Source organism: Pterocles gutturalis, unplaced genomic scaffold (assembly GCF_000699245.1).
Source record: "Pterocles gutturalis isolate BGI_N339 unplaced genomic scaffold, ASM69924v1 scaffold49696, whole genome shotgun sequence".
Taxonomy (NCBI): domain Eukaryota; kingdom Metazoa; phylum Chordata; class Aves; order Pterocliformes; family Pteroclidae; genus Pterocles; species Pterocles gutturalis.
The window spans coordinates 1-18,996 of record NW_010102391.1 but is presented as its reverse complement, the minus strand read 5'-3'; the positions used below and the strand labels follow the sequence as shown (position 1 = coordinate 18,996).

Here is an 18,996-nt window from a genome sequence, read left to right as displayed (position 1 = left end):
AGCAGCTCCCATTCCCCTTCCACATTAAAGATGGGGTTTTTTTGTTCTAGATGTAAAATATTATGCACAGTTACTGGCATCAACTGAGGAGACCAACTTCTCAGTTGGGCTGAGATCAGGATTACTGCTAAGGAATTGTTATTTTGACTGTATCTTGAAGCTTCTTTTAATTAAGATCAAAAAACTGTGACTGATCTCTGAGCTGGGAATGTGTAAATCTCTGCATAATTTTCTACAGTTTGTCTTAAAAAAAATTGTTTAGCCTTTCACCCCCAAAGGGGGTTTATGTTACCTCCATACTTGCCCATGTCAAAGAGGCTATGAGGTTACTTGTAAGGCATTCTGAAGATTAAAAAAAAATTTAAGAACTTCTATCACAACCCTGAACTGCTGACACACATTTCTATCTGTAGTATTCATTAGATCATATGTTTAAATAAATTGCAAGAGATTATTTTGCCAGACTAATCTCAAAACAAATGACACATTGTTAATTTAGTTGTCCTCTCAAAATTAAATGTTGAACCTAAAGAAAACTGGCATAGCTGGTGTGACAGACTAAAACAAAAACTAATATTCTATAAAATAAATTATCTGGACTTTATTCTTGCAAACAGGCTGTTGTCCTTCAGGTTTACTCAGCAAATCATATCATCATTGATTATCATAAAATAGGGGGGTTTGGTGGGAATTTTAATTGAGAGTATTTTGGAATTTGCCTAGATTATTTACTAGACTTGTGACCAATATTTCTAATAAATTTTACTGCATATTTAATGCACACTGACTTTAGGTAAAGCTTTGGACACTTTCCTAAATAGTTTTAAAGTATCTTCTGAGATTTCAATGAGAGCTTTTCAAGAGCAGTAAGCAACTCTCCAGTATCAAACTTCCTCTATGTATCATTGTCACTTTTTATTGTGTAGGAGTCCCTGGACAAATACAAAATAACATCTGCAGTCCTCATTGTCTATCAAACCAGCATAAAAGGACAGATGAAATTAGGCTCTGTGGAATATCTGCACTGCAGGAGACCTCTTTAGTAAGCCTTACACTCTATATCAATCCCTTATGAGACGTCTAGCAGAAATGACTGCCAGAGATGGAAATGGAAGTAACATTTTAGATCTCACAAGGAGGTCCAACTTAATAGCAGAGCTGGCATCATCTAGATCAAGAATAAGGGATCTTGATATGTCCCCACTCTAATACAGAATTTGGCTAAACTAAACTCCTGCTTGCTATCCTAAATATTGGCTAAATAAGAACTCAAGCTCTGTTCTTCCAGGTCTCTCTGGAACAACATTATATGATCCTCCAACCTGAAATTTCAGAACAAACACATGGCAGACGGGGCTTAGCCCCTGTAAATTTCACTATCAGTGTGTGGTCCAAAATCAGGAGTAGTTTGCTTCCTCTGTGGAATTTGCCTGCTTCCACTTTCACCATGCTAACATACAAGTTGAAGTGACTACACAATATACGACAATGCTTCACAGTGAACAAAATATTCCGTGGCGAGCAAGTTCTCTAACAAAAAAAACCCAAACAACCAAAAGCCACCAATGTATTGGCAACTCTTCATCTATCAGTGAAATCCAGTGCATCCTGCATATTTGTCTACCTTGAGCTATCACAGCATCATTTTCAAATGATAAAGATGAACGTATATGGCAACAAACATCTTTCAAATAGGACTATATTCAGAATAAAGCTTAAAAGGAATGGCTGACTGTCTTACAGGAATACCTTTTTAGGGACAAAGGCTTTGAACATACACACAGCTTCCATCCAGCTCTTTGTAAAGCATATGGGAGTTTTGCCTTGGTGAAAGAAAACCAATTAAGACCTTGAATTCACCCCACAGATTTCAGAGAATATCAGCTGCAATTAGTTCTTCCCTTCTTGCAGCAACAACAAAGATATCCACGTTTCAGAATGTCTCATTTTCTTAGAAAAATGTTTTGTATTATTACATTCTAGTACTTGTCCCAAGCATGAAATCACAATTCCTAGTAGAACTGTTTTTACTTTTAACATATCTTTTAAGTGCTTCTTCAGAAAGGGGTGCAGGATTGTGGGACACAGGGAAGACACAACACAAAGAGCAAAAAAACTCAGAAATGCTGACATATAGCTATTTTGAACTAAGTTGCTCGGAGGAAAAAAAAGGTATTTTCAGCATCACAACTGAAGTGATGTTAGGAAAGATTTTTTCCCAGCTTACAAGACATGTTGCTGTTGTCATAAATTAGGTAACAAAGCTCAAATACCTGCTTATCTTGTAGGTCCGAAGAGAGTTCATAGCTCTCAGAAAGCGATCTTGACCTTTTAATAGCTTCCTCCTCTGCTTGTTTTCGCAGTATGGACGTCGAGTGCTGAAGTTTCGGCCTCCGAGATCTTTGTTGTCCAGGGGAGACAGAATACAGCCCGTAAGCAGAACGATCGTAATGGTCTGGACTTATAGCTGAGCTGTGTGTTATAGGTCCTTGATGGTAAGCAGATGGGCTATCCAAAGATGTGCCAGTTTCACTGCTTGGAGCTTCACCCTCAACACTAGACAGAATGAAAAGACAGGAGAATCCTCAGGTGAGTATCATATATCAAAATTCTCAGCAACAAATACCATAGTTTTGCTTTGTATAATTTTGTGTAGAGATCCAGCACATTTTGTTCAAATTGAGATGCAGTTAGTGCAGGGTAACGTGGCTTTCATGTCAAACACCATAGTTTTCACTGCAATCTTAGCAAATCCCTATTTCTGTTCTGGTCATCTTTAGAGCATGAATCAAGCAGGAGAATGGAGATTTCAAGCATTATGTAACGTTACACACTAATTACTAATAACATTCTAAGTCACTCAGCAACTACTGTGGAAAATAAAACTTTTAATTTCTTATACGACTGCTCATTTCCATGTTGTTCTACTTCAAAATGATAGATGCTTGTGCCTTTCCTTGCTTCGACAAATAAAAGCAATACTTTCTTACTGTTTGTTATATTGCAGTTTGACATAAAAGGATTACTTTTATGTTACTTAAAGGAGATTCGGGATTTAATGGATCCTCTGAGCTACTGTGTTTCTACAAACTTGGGAAAGTTGGGAGAAAGTACCTACAGGAGAAATCTCATTTATTTCTCTGTTAGTGAAAGATTGCTCCCACGGGATACTTCTGGCATGCTTTGTAGTAAAGCATCCCAAGGGATGGTGTTTCTAGCTAACGAAAGCAAAATAGTTTAAGGTAGGGAAAACACAAGAGGAGCTATCTGGCAAATAGAACACTTCGTTTTCACATGAATGTTGTTATTGCTAAGGAATAAAGGAAAGAAAAAACCTTTATTTTAAAGGAGTTGCACACAATAGGAAACATTTTAAAACTTGAGTCCTAGTCAAGGCTTATCCTGAAGTACTGATGATTAATAGTAATTTGTAGATGTTTTATATTTTCAGTAGGGCATTCTCAGATTTCAACAGCGTATGGACTTTAACTCTTCCACAGTATCTCTTTTGCATATGTTTCACATAAATATTTACTATCTGCCTCCTCCCTTGTACACAGAGCATTGATAGAAAAATGAAATTTTACCTTTTTTTTTTTTTAATCACTCAAAAGACTTGGTGAACACTCCACGCATGCATGAATACAAGCTTTTGCAGTACTTCCCCTACCTTTTGTTTTAGGAACAGGCACATCCAAATGAGTATAATTCTACATGTTTCCACCACACCCTGTGTTTCTTATTTTGCTTTCATTCACATGTATACGAACATAAAAAATAAAGCCCTTCTGTTGTCTCTCAGAAATGAAATGCTGTGACCCTTCCTGCACGCACATACCACTGCAGTCCCTTCAACAGTTCAAAGTACAGACCGATTTCTGAAAAAACATTCTCCACTGGACCACAGTGCCAGAAGAGATCAAGGTTAATGCTGGCAAAACTCTCCCAGCTTGAACAGTGTGTACTTTTTAAAGTGAAGGAGAAAAAAGCCCCTTAGATTTCTCAGAATGTTTCTATAAACATGTAAAACTGAAAGCAAGTCCTCTTTCTTTGCCCATCAAAATATGACTCTACCCAAAAGGTATTTTCAAACATACTTTACCCAAGCTGGAAATATTTTCAGTGTGCACACATCACTTTTTCCAAAAAGGAAGTTGACAGGAAACTAATCCCTTTCCCTCCACGATACAGCTGGCTTTCAACTTAAAGATGATAAATTATCCAGAGTTTTGCTAGTGAGATTGAAACTGTGCAACCACCCATTAAAATAAACAAGTCATTCTCTTTAAAGTAGCCATTAAAGATATTTGTACAATACTGACATGCTTCACATTCTCTCTTTAAATTCTGAAATACATTTCTCAGTTCTGCTGAACTGTGAGGCTACACTATTTTGTACATCACAGGTTCCTAATTGCAAGCCTATTTGTAAGTACTTTTCATACAAGTATTGTAAATTTGTTTGTAAAAGAAGTCAGGAATTACCACTATTTCCCCCTTCCTAGGTTTTATGACTTTTTTTTGCCTTCTTCACCCTTAAATTGTGAACTGTTTAATAACCATTCCACGTTGATTATAACCTCATGTTGACATTTTAGCAACGATACCTTCATTGGATCACTTAACCTTTTCACCAACAAAAAAGGTACTGCCCTAATCTGAAAAAAATTCTAAGGGAATCTGCCCAAGGTTCTGATTAAAGTTAAGCGTTTCTTCTTTATTTTCAGCTTGTCTTTCATACTTCTTCCACCTCTTTCAAGCATGATCCTTGACAGACTATAACGCTTGATCTGATTTTTGCTCATAGGCCTTTTCCCTGCCATCACATCTGACCTTTGAAGCAGGGAAGTAATTACCTTTTACAGCAGGCAGCCGCCTGCACAACAGTACGACAGCCCTTTAAAGCAAACAAGCGTGCACAGTCAGTACTTCATATTTGAAGGCTTTTTTCTTCCTTGTCTATTAAGAGCAGCTGAAGCTTCATACAAATTATTTAATAAAATGAAATTCCACTGACAAACAAAAGCAGCTTGCCTTCTACTTCGTAGTACTTTACATATGTTTGGAAAAGAAAAATATTTCAACAAGTATGACTTGTGTGAACTCTTAAGGATGACAAGATGTATTGCTCGACGATGGAGGAAGTGCACACGGCGCACTGTGGAACAGGAGTGTGGAATTGAGAATCATCCTGCCCATGTCTACTTTGAAAGACTGTATGCTGAAAAGGGTACCTTTGCTTCAGAACAGGCTCAGGACAGGCAGGGTTAGAAGGGCAGTTTTTATCTATCTATTTATTAAAAATGCCAACACAAAAAAATGTCAGTGACTCTGCTCCAGGCTTGCAACAAGAATTAGAGTAAGCCCCTATGAGTAGGGGAGTAGTTGGACACCTCTCTAGCACTACTTCACTTCCAGTAGCCTCCTTGGACACACTTCCTCAGACAGATGAGAAATCAAGTATATTAAGTACACAACAAAAATGGAGAATGTAACACTTGATCCAGTCCCAACTGGAACTAGAAAGAACTTCTTAATAAAGGTCTCTGAATTGAGGCATCTGCCACCTACTACACATGTCCAGTAGGATTACTGATAATTTCAGTGTTTAAAAAAATCTAGTGGATGAATTTGGTTCATGTCCCTGCAATGTGCAATGGCATATTAGCAGGGAGAACAGCAATATGCGGAGTATTCCATCTGTGTAATATTAGGAGAATGCAAAACAGTTGAAATTAACCTTTCATTTTTAGAACTGCGATTGTTTTATCACACTCCTGTTTCAGCAGAAAACACATTCATTACCTGCCAAAGCCGAAAAAGGAAAACGCTGCTTGCCAGTATTTTACAAAGAAGCAGAGAATAGAGCAGCTAAACAGTGAAAATGGAAATTAAATATTTAAAAATAATTAGCACAGTTAATATTACATGTTCATTTGCAGGAACAAAACTTGAAAACAGAGTTGCAGAAAAATTTTGTTTCTTTGCACACTTAAACTATTTTTTTGAAAGAGTGGTCTGCACTGACTGAATCAATATTTTATCAGAAATCAGTTCTGGAAGTTTCTTCCTGCATAAACCTCAACTTGTAATACTGTAAAAAAAAACCCCCCGAACGCCACTGTATCAAGGAACAATAGGTAAGAAGAAAAGCTTACAGAAAAATGGAAACCAACTGAGTACAGTATTTTAACATATCTCAAAGGATATGTAATGTATTCATGAAAATCAGGTTAATTTTATTTTTTCTAATGAATATAAACTAGTATTAAGTACCAAACAGATGGACTTGGGCATTTTATTTTCTTTTGTGTGTATATGGTTCTAGACTTCCTGCAAGAGCTAAGCCACACACTCTGCAAACACCTTTAAATTAAAATACATCTGCAGAAGCGACATATGTGCATACATCTGTTGGCTCCATCAGCAAGGCAGTGAGATAAGCACCATCCCTGCAGCGCAGCTAACACTGCATTTCCCTGTGGTGCACACTGACAGCAACAGAATCAAAGCTCATGGCTCTGTCCATATCAAAGACTAATACCAATGTGCAGGCCATGGCCGCCAAACGCTGCTTTTCTAACTAAGTTGCCTAATGTGATAGCTGAGTAACATGGTGCACGGCTGTATCTTTGGGCTAAAGTAGCATGCAATAGACCCAAGCTGACAAAGGTGAAGTAGATGGTGTTGCTAGTGAGAAAAAGGTGGTGGTTTTTTACAGTTATCTCCCACTACTCAGGTGATAAGTTCATTTCAAGAACTACCTAGAAAAAGCTGTGTTTTCCCCTTCCCTCTGCGTAATTGCCAAATGTAGTTGTGTAGTTAGCCATAGCCAAAACAAAGCATTTCCTCTCCAGGCATTTTAGCGTCAGAAATCTGGCAGGTCTCTTCTTCCCCGTCTCTCATTTTATACTTTCACAGTTATTACTTCTGATCACAAAGGCTGTAATTAGTAACCAGTACACTAAAACCACTATCATATTTTAAAATAACACATTATTCAGGATGTTTGAATATCTACTCTTCTTTGATTTACTTTTCATTTTTATATTCACACCTTTCTTTTCCTTCAAATCTTGCCAAACTATTATCTTAGTAAAACCAAAAAGAAGCAAAATAAAGACAAAATTTTTAAAAGCAAGAAAACTTAACATTCAAGCTTAAAATGGAAGCTGGAAAGAGTCTTCAAGACCTAAATTTCAGTAAAGAGCAAACCCCAAGCTTTTCCACGAGTATACACTTACTCGTTCCACTCACAATAATGGCAAAATTACCAGAGAAGCTGCAGGTTTGGATCCATACACACAAGCGTTTACCTCTCAGAAAGACTATACCATGAAAGAAAGAGAGATGACAACCAGAAAAGCAGCAATGCCCTTTTTACTGAGGCCCAGTACCTTATCTTTAAAACTACGTGCACATAAGGAGGAGGTATGTAACAACAGTATCAGATGCAAGGAATTATTCAGTATTCCCACTCACCCCAGAAACCTCACAGTTTACAAATAGTGAACTGTCCCAGGAGGACTAAAATGCAAAGATAATGAGAACATATGCTTAGAGAAATCATCCAAATGTTCAAACCAGTATGTTGCAGATTTAGTTTGGAACTAAAAGCCATAAAGAAATTCAGCATGCTTCTAAATAATGTAAATGCCAAACCAAAACTGACTGCAACATTTTAAAATAGAACCAAAAGACACTCCCAGCAATACAGAATAAATGCTTGAGAAATTATTTTACCAACAAACATTCTCTGAAATCACTCATTATTTTCATCATTCATTTAGAACAGACTTTCAACAGTGCAGTATAAAAACATGAAATTGAAAACAGGCCCTAACAACTGGATAGTACATGCATGAGAACAAATCAGCATTACATTAATCCTGTAAAACTTTGGTTTGGACATAAAGAGACACAAAGGACAATATAGTAAGTTTGTGCTGCTACATCTTAAAAGATTTGTCCATAGCATTTTAGATCCTTAAAAGTATGAACCCAAGTTCAAAGGTACACAGAATAAATTCATTTTATTCTAAATTGTGGAAAGTATGCACAAGTAATATGAATATAGTAAGAAAAACACAGCCAACTTAAAATTCTAGTCAGCACGACATGATAAAACCACTCAGCTTCAGCATGACACTACAAGTGCTCTGTTCTGTAGGAAGCAGGCAGTTTTTAAAGCGTAACTGTGGTAGAGTATCACTTGCCAGAGACAGCAGTCGAAACTCCAGGTAGCCTGCATAACCTGAATTCAAATCAAACTTAATTAAGTATTTATGCATCTATTTTATTTGTTGAAATAGCAACACATTTGCATAAACAGTTCTTCATTAAATTCCTCAGTCAAATCTATGCTTTCTCTAACTTTCCTACTTTTCCCTGAATTCATTTAATTTTTCCCCTCTTCAGGAAAAATGCACGTTTACGTGGTTCCCTTTCAGTCATACTTACTGATAGAACAGTTCAGCAAGTTTAGTTTCTTCCACTGTCCCAGAAACTTTTCTGTCCATAAACATTAACATGATACCTACAGTTGAAATATACAGATAACGAAGGACTCTGCAATATGATTTATGAGATGGATTTCAATGCAAACCAAAGAGTGAAGCCTTTTGTATTAAAACTTCATTCCATAAACATGATTCCCAGTAAAACTTCTGCCTCACTCAAAAATAAATATCTGATATAAATAGGCCCAAATGCCCACGAAGGAAGAAGGGCTACGCATCTGTTTTACACCAACTAACTCTGTTTAAAATTTGGACGCTAAAGAAGTCAAACACTGATCATAACTCCTAATTATAGATACCCACTTGAAATGGATCCAAATTCTCTACCTAGCTCAAAGAATGCAGACCAGAAGTCGCCCATGGTACTAACTCTGAGTAACAGAGAGAAGCATGATGGCAGCTGCTAGAGCAGCTGGTATGGTCAGACTCTTCCAACATGAAGCCTGAAAAAAACCCACTTAGATGGCGAAAACGTTTAGGTCAAATCTAGGCATTCCACATATGAATAAACCTGCACAAAAGTAAATTTCTTGCATACAACTTTGTCTGTACAAGTGCAATGAAGTCCTGATTTGAATGTGAAGTTTTAAACAACAATTACAACACTGCTAACTAAAACTGTGACTCCCCATATACAACTAAATCTAACATCACCATTCACTGGACACAAGGGTACACTCCACTGCTTCAAAGTCGGCTCACATTTCAGTATGTGTGGTGCTTTCTGCTATAAACTAGGAGGTATTTAATTAAAGCTCCAATATATGCATTGGATTACTCAAATTACTCTCCACAAAAAGTTCATAATCTAAGTTCTTAAAATGCAAAACTAGCCACATGTAGTTCATACAAAGCAGTTTTTTAGCATTTTTCTCCCACCTCCCCCACTCCCTTACAATATTCCCCAATGGTGTGTGAACATTTGAGCAGAAGTTATTACTAGTATTACTGATAGTAATAGTACAATTCGAAACAGATTAGAATCTAGTTCTTATTGCCATGTCTGTTTTGTACTGTCTAGTAAACAGAAGTCAATTATATTAAGAACTTATACAAATCCCCAGATTCAATAAATGCAGTAACATTAACAAAGCAATCTACCTTCAAATACACACTGCCAAAAGTTCAAAGCCATTATGATGGACAACAGCATTCACAGGCACTGACAAAGCTTTGATCCGGGAAAGAAATATTGACCAACTTGTTTTACTTCGAACGCACTCTCGATTCAGCTGTTTCTGTTAAAAACAAATGAAACCTTTGAATGCACATCAAAGTAATGTCCCAGGTAATTCATCTTACTGAAGTTAAATATCATTGCAAGAAAAATCCAGACAAAATTTGCATGTGTCTCAGAAGTGAACATTAACAAAGCAACTGCTTCATTCTGTAATGTTCTGTGTAATAGACGGCCAATAACAGCCAGCTTAAGTTCAAACACAGTCTGATGACTATTGACAGAGCAGCCAGAGTTCCACAGACAAGGACTACTATGTGCACTGCAAACCTTCATTTGCTCTCTGATCCAAGTTCTAGATTCCAAACTACAGAAAAACCCCAACATCTACTCACTTGCACACTACCAAGTTTAAATCCTCACTAAATAACCCTGTAAAAGGCATTTACTAAAATGTTTTTTTTAAAAAGGGCATTTTGACCCACACTTTTATATGCCATAGTAGTAGTGGAAAGAAGAGGAAGAAAGGTGAGAGATTATTTTCTCCACACTGAAACAGAATGTAGGAATTAATGAACTGTCTCTACTGAAATGGAGATGCACACAAGCAAGATGAAGAGAGAACCAAATAAAACTACCCAACTTCTCAATTTTAGGGAACAACCTTTATAACAGATATAAGAACTAAGAATGTCCATTTGAAAAGAGCTTACTTGAGATTATCCTCAGCTTCCAAGGAGGAGAAGGAAGGTTAAACACCTTACACATCACCCTTGTCTAAGTGAAACAATGACAGCACATTGGCTAGCAGACCTAAGTATTTACTATGGAAGGGCCAAACAAACCAACCAACCAACCCACACCCAGTATCCACGTAATGCCTTATGAACCTGCTAAAGGCGAAGTTGTATTTTATTTCCATTATTTCGCAGATGGAAAGTAACAAAGGAGACCGACAGCATCAACAGAACTTGAGTACAGCTTACAAATGCTAGCTTCTGTCTCAGGTAAAGACAGACAACGTCATTCTCTGCTAATCTGCATTAATCATCACCCAGCATATGTTTATTCAGCAATGACCGTACTCCACACTTCAAGCTCTTTAACAAATGGATAAAATATTATTAAAAGATGCCTATGGTACTAATATGAGACTTGTGGCTGGAGGAAGAGTTCTCAAATTTATCAGCCCAATTGTTAGAATTTTTAGAGGGTTTTTTATGGTCAGCTCCTCCTCCTAATGTGTCAGCATAAAACATACTAACATCAGACAATGTCATGTGTGCTTCCAGAGGATGCTTACCTCCTCATAGGGACTAAAACTAAAAAATTTTAAGTGTAACTGTGGTATCTGACCTTTTAACAAAATCTGTGAAAATATGCCTACCACTGCAGACTTTGTCCTGTTCCTCCTATGTAAACTCTTACACAATAGGATAAGCTTCAGAAATCTGTGGACTTTCTCAATGCAACTGTGGTAGAATTTGACCTCAACTCTTTATTATTTATTCAGATATATCATTCAGCAACTGGTATATGTTATTTAGCATATCTACATTACATATGGCATGTATTTAAGATAGTAAGATATTAATACACATTCTACCATTTATATCATGACATGACCTTTTATACAATGCTAATTTTAAAAAGGAAGATTTAGTTTCTGCAGATGAGAAAAATCTGAGTTGCAAGCACAGCTGAAGCAGCATTTGATATAATGCAAAAATCCTTGGTGTCCGATACCAGCCATCCTTTCACCTCTGTTGTGGCTTCAGCTGTTGTGTCAAGCCCATCAGAGGAAGAGGTGATACAGAATGTCACTGCTGAGAAATCAGATTGCTAGCAATCAGGTTCTGTAGGAGAGTAAATACTTTCAAAAAGACCTATTTAAAACAACCAATGGATTTCATTTCAGTTAGTTAATAGTACGTTATTATCCAACAAGGTGTGCTTTAAAACAGTGTCACTGATAAACACAAAACACTTTGTTCTTTCACTTGGATTTAAGAAGTGGTTGGCTAAAGTTCTCCCACTTTCAAAATCAGAAAGAAAGGGACCGTTCAACTTTTAGTGGTTGTTTGAGTTCTCTCTGAAGTTACAGATAAACATCCTAAGGTTATAGAGCCATGTACTTAAAGTCAATCCATATCAAGGATGGACTGTTAAAAGTCTGATCAGAAAAAGACCTTTTACTGATATAACTGAATCTGGATGTATACATAATAAAAGTATCACTCAGTTTTAAACACAGCACAAACCCTGCATATTGACTGCCAACTACATCATGCCAAGTCTAAAAAAAAACCCCAAGAGACAAATAAACCCTACTAGTTTTCTCTAAGGGAGAACAATGTCATTTTGAAACGCATAAACAAAAATGGGCACAGGAAACTCAACAGGTAGGAAAGAAAATGGATGAGAACATAGAACCCTTGTTCCTGCTTCCAGTGAAGTTCAGAGAGTTGCTACCAAGTCAGTGAGAACAGGAACTGGCCTTGAGCATTCTGCACACACCAAGAGAGGTCTATGTTGTAACTTACTGGAACAACATCACTGCTAACCAGTCTTTAATCACAGGTATGTATCCTCATAAAAGTGAGATTTTATCCTCTGCAACACACCCAAGGTTTATATCAAAGTGTACAGAACATAATGTTTAAGGAAACAAAACGGTAAGAGAACTTTTGTTGGAAGTACGGAGTTTGATGGAAAAGTGGTTTAGATGTTACTTTGATTCAAGACAATGCGTTCAAATACAGAAGATACCCGCAGACGTACTCAGAAAGATCTTCTGTGTCTCAGTACACATACATCTTCACTCTTAGGAAAACAAGACCTCAGAAGATTGCTTACAATCTGAAAATCAGTTAAAGAGCTGACAGATGCTTTTTCTCATTCACAAACTTCCTTCCTTTCACATTTCCTCTCCATCATGCTGAGTCTATGTATTTCATCATTCTTTATTAGTGAGGAATTAAATGTAGGCTTTCAGTAAGACTTCTTCTAACCCACATCACTGATCACAATAAAAAAGTAACACAGGTTATTCCTGTCTTGGAAACCTACAAATGCTATTTCAACGCTTACTGTAAGCCAAGAACTTTCTCCTTACTGAGCTTATCTACTATCAAATTTTAGACCTGCTCTCTGGTCTAAATAATTTTATTAGCTACTTCCAAGCAGTACCTTAAAATTGAGAATTTACTGCACGTACACAGAACAAGAGTCATTGTTAGGTTCTACTGCAGCGTATAGCAGCTTCATTTCGATGTGGCACACACATGTCCCGCATGGCTCTGCAACGCGCGCTCCCACAAGCAGAGAGTCTTCACTGACTTCTGCTTACACAGCATGCCTTAGCTGGGGGCTGCACGTGAGGCTGATCAGCCACAAAAGAACATCGGGTCTAAAAGACAGAACTCCAATCATTCTTAGACTTTATAGGCTCTTTACCGTGACTTAATTCATAGATCTTTCCACAATGGAAAACAGTCTTCTACAACAAGGGTAGAAGTCCAGTTCTTGAAAACAAGAGTCACCATTTTGTGAACTGAAAATTAAATGTTATGCAATGACAGATTTTGAAAATGTCAACCAAAGACAGTCAGAAATGATCTTGTGTAACATGCTGCACTGTGGCAGCACAGAAAAACCCCAAATACTTATTTTCTTCTAGGCTAACATAATCAAAAATATCTAATCATGTTTTAATAACAACAACAAAAAAAAATCCAAGATTGCAACAGGTTGTCACCATTTGGGATAATTTCCAATAAATGCTGGGCGATCCTCTGTTCTCTCTCAATTTCACAAAGCATTAACTGCTACTATTGACAGGAAACAATTAGCTGTAAAGTCCCATTCTCCCAAAACTTGAAGCATTAGAATCATCTCCTTCTTGAAACCAGTTTCTATTAAATGTTCCACATCACTGGTATCTTCTAAACAAGGTTCACAGAATAAAATTAAGAAAGGAATATATAAACAACAGAAATGAACAGCCTGCCTTTCAAGAATCTAAGAACAGCTGAAAATATTATCTAACATTCAACACCCTGTGAAATGTCGTTAACTTCAAAGCATGAGAATCACCCCAGACACCTCTAGAATGGAAATTCAACAGCTGTTTCACAGCACATTACAATAAAGCAGAACAACATAAGAAAGAAAAATAAAGATAAATTTTATTCCCCATTGAAAGTGCAGAGGGAAACTGGATTGAGAGAAAAGCTATGATGAAGCTGCAACACGCCCAGAAAGTCGGAGGCTGATACAGGCCTGTTCTGTTCTATGTACTATCAGACGTAGGAACTGTAGCTGGATCAGGAACACTGCTGTCCATCTCATTTGAATGATGACCTCCTCACACAGCCTCCCCAAACGATGAGGGAAACCCTGCCTTTGGTATTATCTTTAACGGCAGGAATTGTTACAACTAAATCATCCATGCCTTCCCAAAGATTTTTTCCTTGGAGTTCTGTGCAAGTACTGACATGGCCTACCCTGACTTGACTCATGAAAACTGAAAGGATCACAACTATAATTATTACAGCTGTAGGCTACACTAAAAAGAATACACTAAACTTAAGTTAAATACAGTCCAACATACAGGCGTCTAAGCTACAATGCCCACAGCTACTGCTGTATTTAACTCTCCATGGGAACCGAGATTGAGTTTCGTCCATTTGACTACAAAGGCGGGGAGCGAAAATTAAAGTCAAATTGTGAACCTTCCAGCTTTAGGACTGGCTGTAAACATACCCTGAAACAGAAAATCCATTGGCTTTGCATCCTTGCTTCCCTTACACTGCACAAAGATGACCTGAAAGGTCATGTATATATCAACAAACAGAAGGAAGTTAGTTTTCTTTTTCTCTGTTCTTACCAAAACATTTAAACATATGACACATCCCATCCTTTTTAATCCGGTGAATTTGAGGGGCGACTGAAATTTTTTGGACTGAACAATGCAAGTACCCCTCAAAACAAGCTTAGGGTTCTTTTTCTACTGCCCCGCCCTGTGTGTAGCCATTTATGTAAAAGGAAGCCAAATCGTAACTGTCGCATTTTGTTTGTGCTTGCACAATGTAAGGCAACAGGGAATTGGGTCCATTGTTTTTAAGCACAAGTTTAACTCAGACGACACCGAACTACTGAAAGAATCTGATTAACAGATATACTACATCAATTTCCTGTATTAAAGGCTATCAAAGCCATCATTCTAATTTTGTGCTTCTCCCACAGGGACAAAAGGGTTTGATTTTTTTACCATACCAAAGCTTTGCTCTTTTACTTTATTTTTATTGAAGAGTTCTTTGCAATAATTTTATGAAAATGTTTCCAGTCTTTTGTCTATTGTAAGGAAGCAAAAGAAGATTTATTTAGCTACATTTGCAGTCCCCTTTAATGTAATACTAGGGCTTTGTGCTACAATGGATTAAAGCAGCATCTGTTCTCTGGAAACCTGGAGTCAAATCACAGCAGTGCAGTAAACTTGCCATCTCTGCCTGTACCCTAACTAGAATCATCTTTCCCGCAAATAAAATTAAAATTAATTCCTAAAAGATATAAGAAGGGTTACAGCTATGTAGCTAGAGTATTTTTGGGTAACAAGTGTTGCTAAAAGCCCATGATCAGTAACTGTTTTTGCATAACAAAGATGCATGAATTAAACAAAACCTGTATTTACATAAGTTTTTGACATAAAATGACAACATATACAATGCTAAAAATAAACTTTGGAATCCAGGGCCTGATTCTGCTCTTATAACTACACAGTCTTGTTAGACAACAGAAACAGAGAAGCTAAATTAAGAATATGAATTTGTCTTGTGGACCATACTCTGTTTAAACATAAATGAAATCTAAACAAAGCATGGTTAGCAAAAACAACACACCAACACATTTTCTTCTCAAACCCCAGATTCCGCTCTTCATAATTCCAGTTATTCTGTCGATCAGGGAGTGTGTGGGTTAAGGGCATGTCCTCATGTATTTAATACAGCAAATAGAGCAATCAGGGCTCCATCTTGATTACAGTTTCTGAGGTCTCCTGCAGTTCTGTTATTAAATAAACATAAAAAGCAATAATTGATTGACAGCCACTGTGATTAAAATATGCCTGGCTCTGAAATTGATGATAAAATTGCCATAGATTCTGACAGAAAGAGAGCTATGTAAATGCTGGAAGAGGAAGAAAATTGCATCCTTAATGTCCTTCATAAATTATGGTAAATCCTCGCAATGAAGAGGCACAACACCCTAGCCAATCTATGTCCATGTATCATAATGCTCAAAGCAACAAAGTGGATTTTTTTCTCCTCAAATTGTGGTCCTTCACAGTTTTTTCAAAAAATACAATATTTAAAAATACAGTAACTTGAACCATTCCTTTGCACCTGGCAGAATTAGGCAGAAACTGGAAGCCACATGGGTTTACAACAAAGGGAGTGCCTTAGATTGGATCTTGAGATTCCATGAAGTCCTAGTGGATAAATTCCAGGACATCTTTATGGCATTAATATTTCCAAAAATAAAGCCGTCCTTCTGGCAGGCTAAATCCAAATTTGCTCACTGAGAGTCATACAGCTGAGGCTACAAAGTTACGGCAATGCAGTGTCTTAAATTTCAATTGGAACACCACACAGGACAGGTTTCAGTAGGAAAGCAGTAGCTCACCTCTAGCACTCTTGTTTCCCTATGTTCTGCTAGAGACGCCTCAAGTCTGAATATCAGTGGTGTTAAGCATCAAGCAGCACAACTCATACATGCGAGAAGATGTTAAAAACTACAGGTAGCATGTCCGCAAGTGTTGGTTTTGGTTTAGGATGACACCTTGCATCCACCAACAGAGGACTGGCTACTTTTAAGCCAGCTCTTATAATTCACAGCTATTTCTTATCGGTGTTCAGGGCAAATATAGTTTGCAAGCATAGAGTAATCACACAAGTCTGCTGATCGGCTACGCAATTACGAGATCTTCATCTTCAGAAAGTTTGATCCTTGAATTGCCATCTTTATACTTCTGAAAACATGATCAGTACAAAGGTAAACTGCTGTTTCAAAGTAGTTGTTCCACCAAAGTCCTAGCACCTAACCTCTAGATCCTGAAAGGCCTGAAACAATCCCAGCCTCCAAGTGATGGAAGGGTATTCCCATGAAGACTAAATACTTGTAGGAATACTTTCTACAGACACATGAATAGAAACATAATTCTCTTCAGAGAATTTTCATTTTGCAAATACAAAACGTTCACAGGGTGAGAAAAACCATGTAATGCCACAGGGCTGCCTATCCTAAGAAATCACTTCCCAGTTCTCAAGAGGAACGCCCTGCCAACTGCCGGTGAAGATGCCTTCTCCAGCACTGAAAGTCTGCTTGCCCAGCAGTAACTCACTGTGTCAGCTCCTAGCAACCTTCCAATATAGACGTGTAACAGGAACAACAGATCAGAGTTACTGTTCAACTTGGTATTTGTGCTTTTCAGCTGAAAAACTGAATCCTTTGGCTTTCCTTACCTGAAAGTTACAAATTATTCAGCTGAATTGCAAATTGTTTATTAACTGCACCAGGACTCCTAGAGAGTGTCTAAAGGGACAAAGAAACAACTAAGCTGAGCTCTATCATTTTCTCTGATTAGCTCCAGCTCTTGTACTACAGCTAGTATCTCTGATAAAAGTGAATTATTGCAGAGTAGTATAAACAGGAAAAAAATGGAGGATAGCTGACTTCATACATGAAACCCTATCATGGAGCACCTATTTAACCAAGAAGAAAAACAGCTGACCACTATATAACAGTACTCTCAATATCTGGAATTTCAGGAACCAGAACAGGACTTCACAGCAACAAAACAGATCTGGTACAAAAGTAGAAGTAAAATGGGAAATTAGTCATTTTATTCAGCATGGCTTAAGTTCTCCCAAAGCACTAGATAGATTTAATGAATTCTGTGTTTATATGAAGGGCATCAGTCAAAAGAACAGCCACAGTTAAACACAACCATCCAAACTAAATACTCAGCAATTCCTCTTTTAACACATCAGGCAGAATAATCAAGTTTAACTGAAAGGAAGTGCATATCAATGTGCAAATGGAGGAAAGAAGTCTGAAACAATGCCTGAATAGCAGAATGTAACCCTGTGAATACAGGCAAATCTGTCACTAAAGTAACATTTAGGAATTATGTTTTGTAGCAAGCCATACAAATGTAGCGTCACTTATGCAAACATTACCAACTCCACACAGGAAATTTAAAAGCTCAACTTTCTTATTTTCCTTAAGGGTAAAAATGGGCTCATGAAATGTGTGACTCAACTGTACTATAAAATATTTTTCTTTATCAGAAAACTTTTTTCCATTCTTTTCCAGAAGACATTCTTGCATTCATATGTAGTCACACTGAATCTAGTCACTTCCTCCTTTTATATTTTTCCACACATACACACACCCAATTTAAGACGTTGCCTATCTTTATTTAAATCAAATATTTCTTTAACAGTTGATCAGCTCAGAATTTCATCAAATTATCTGGTGGAATAAACTTTCACGATGCATTGGAGATAATTTTATTTTGCAAGTTCTCCTGCCAGGATAACTATTTTAGTCTATCATAATCTACGCACAATATTGCACAAGAAAAACTAGTTTCTACATCTAGTTTTCAAGTGGCTCATGGAACAGAGCAGTGTGTTTTTGTAATTTTGATGCACGTTATTTTAGTAGTTAACAACATCTAACAACAGAGATTGCACATATTAACATGACAAATCCCTTTTTCTGTTTTTCTTATATTGCTCATTCAGTATCCCTACTTTAAATCCCTACTTTAAAGGCCTTCGAACTAATTTTTTTTTTTTTTAGGTTTTTCCTTTTCCTGGCGGAGGGCAGAAGCTGGTGTCCCCCGAGCAGTCTCACTGCGGGTACCGCACCTTCCCCCGCTGGCAGCGCCACTGCCGGGTCTCTGCTCTCCGGGCCGCTTTCGGACGCCGGGAACAGTCCGTACCGCAGCTTTGAAGTAGAACTCGCCCCTTGTTTGACACCCGTCATGTGATTCCTTGCACTAGATCAACCTCAGTGCAAAGAAGCGTGTTCACGGCTGTGCGCGCCCCTGCACAGATCCCAGTGCAACGCACCGCGGGCTCAGATCACATCCGACAGCTCCCCGCTCAAAACGCTTCTGGCGGTTTTATACCTTGCCTGCCACCGACTAGCAACAATACCTGCACGCGTCCGCTGTGGATACCACAGTCAAACGGCTGCGATTCCGAACTTCGGTCGCCACCAGCCAGACGGCAC

General features: G+C 37.7%; 1 protein-coding gene across 1 annotated transcript in view; it reads right to left on the bottom strand.

Annotated features, from left to right (window-relative positions):
* The window catches only part of IQSEC1 (IQ motif and Sec7 domain 1), a gene marked incomplete at its 3' end in the record, with an annotated part of 55,008 nt that extends 36,261 nt beyond the window's left edge, over positions 1-18,747 (bottom strand). The window contains exons 1-3 of the mRNA XM_010085931.1: positions 18,630-18,747; positions 8,461-8,536; positions 2,274-2,556 (exon numbers count right to left, since the gene is read on the bottom strand). Coding sequence (XP_010084233.1) covers positions 2,274-2,556; positions 8,461-8,536; positions 18,630-18,747 — 477 coding nt within the window. The remainder of the gene's footprint in view (positions 1-2,273; positions 2,557-8,460; positions 8,537-18,629) is intronic.
* Positions 18,748-18,996: the final 249 nt, after the last annotated feature.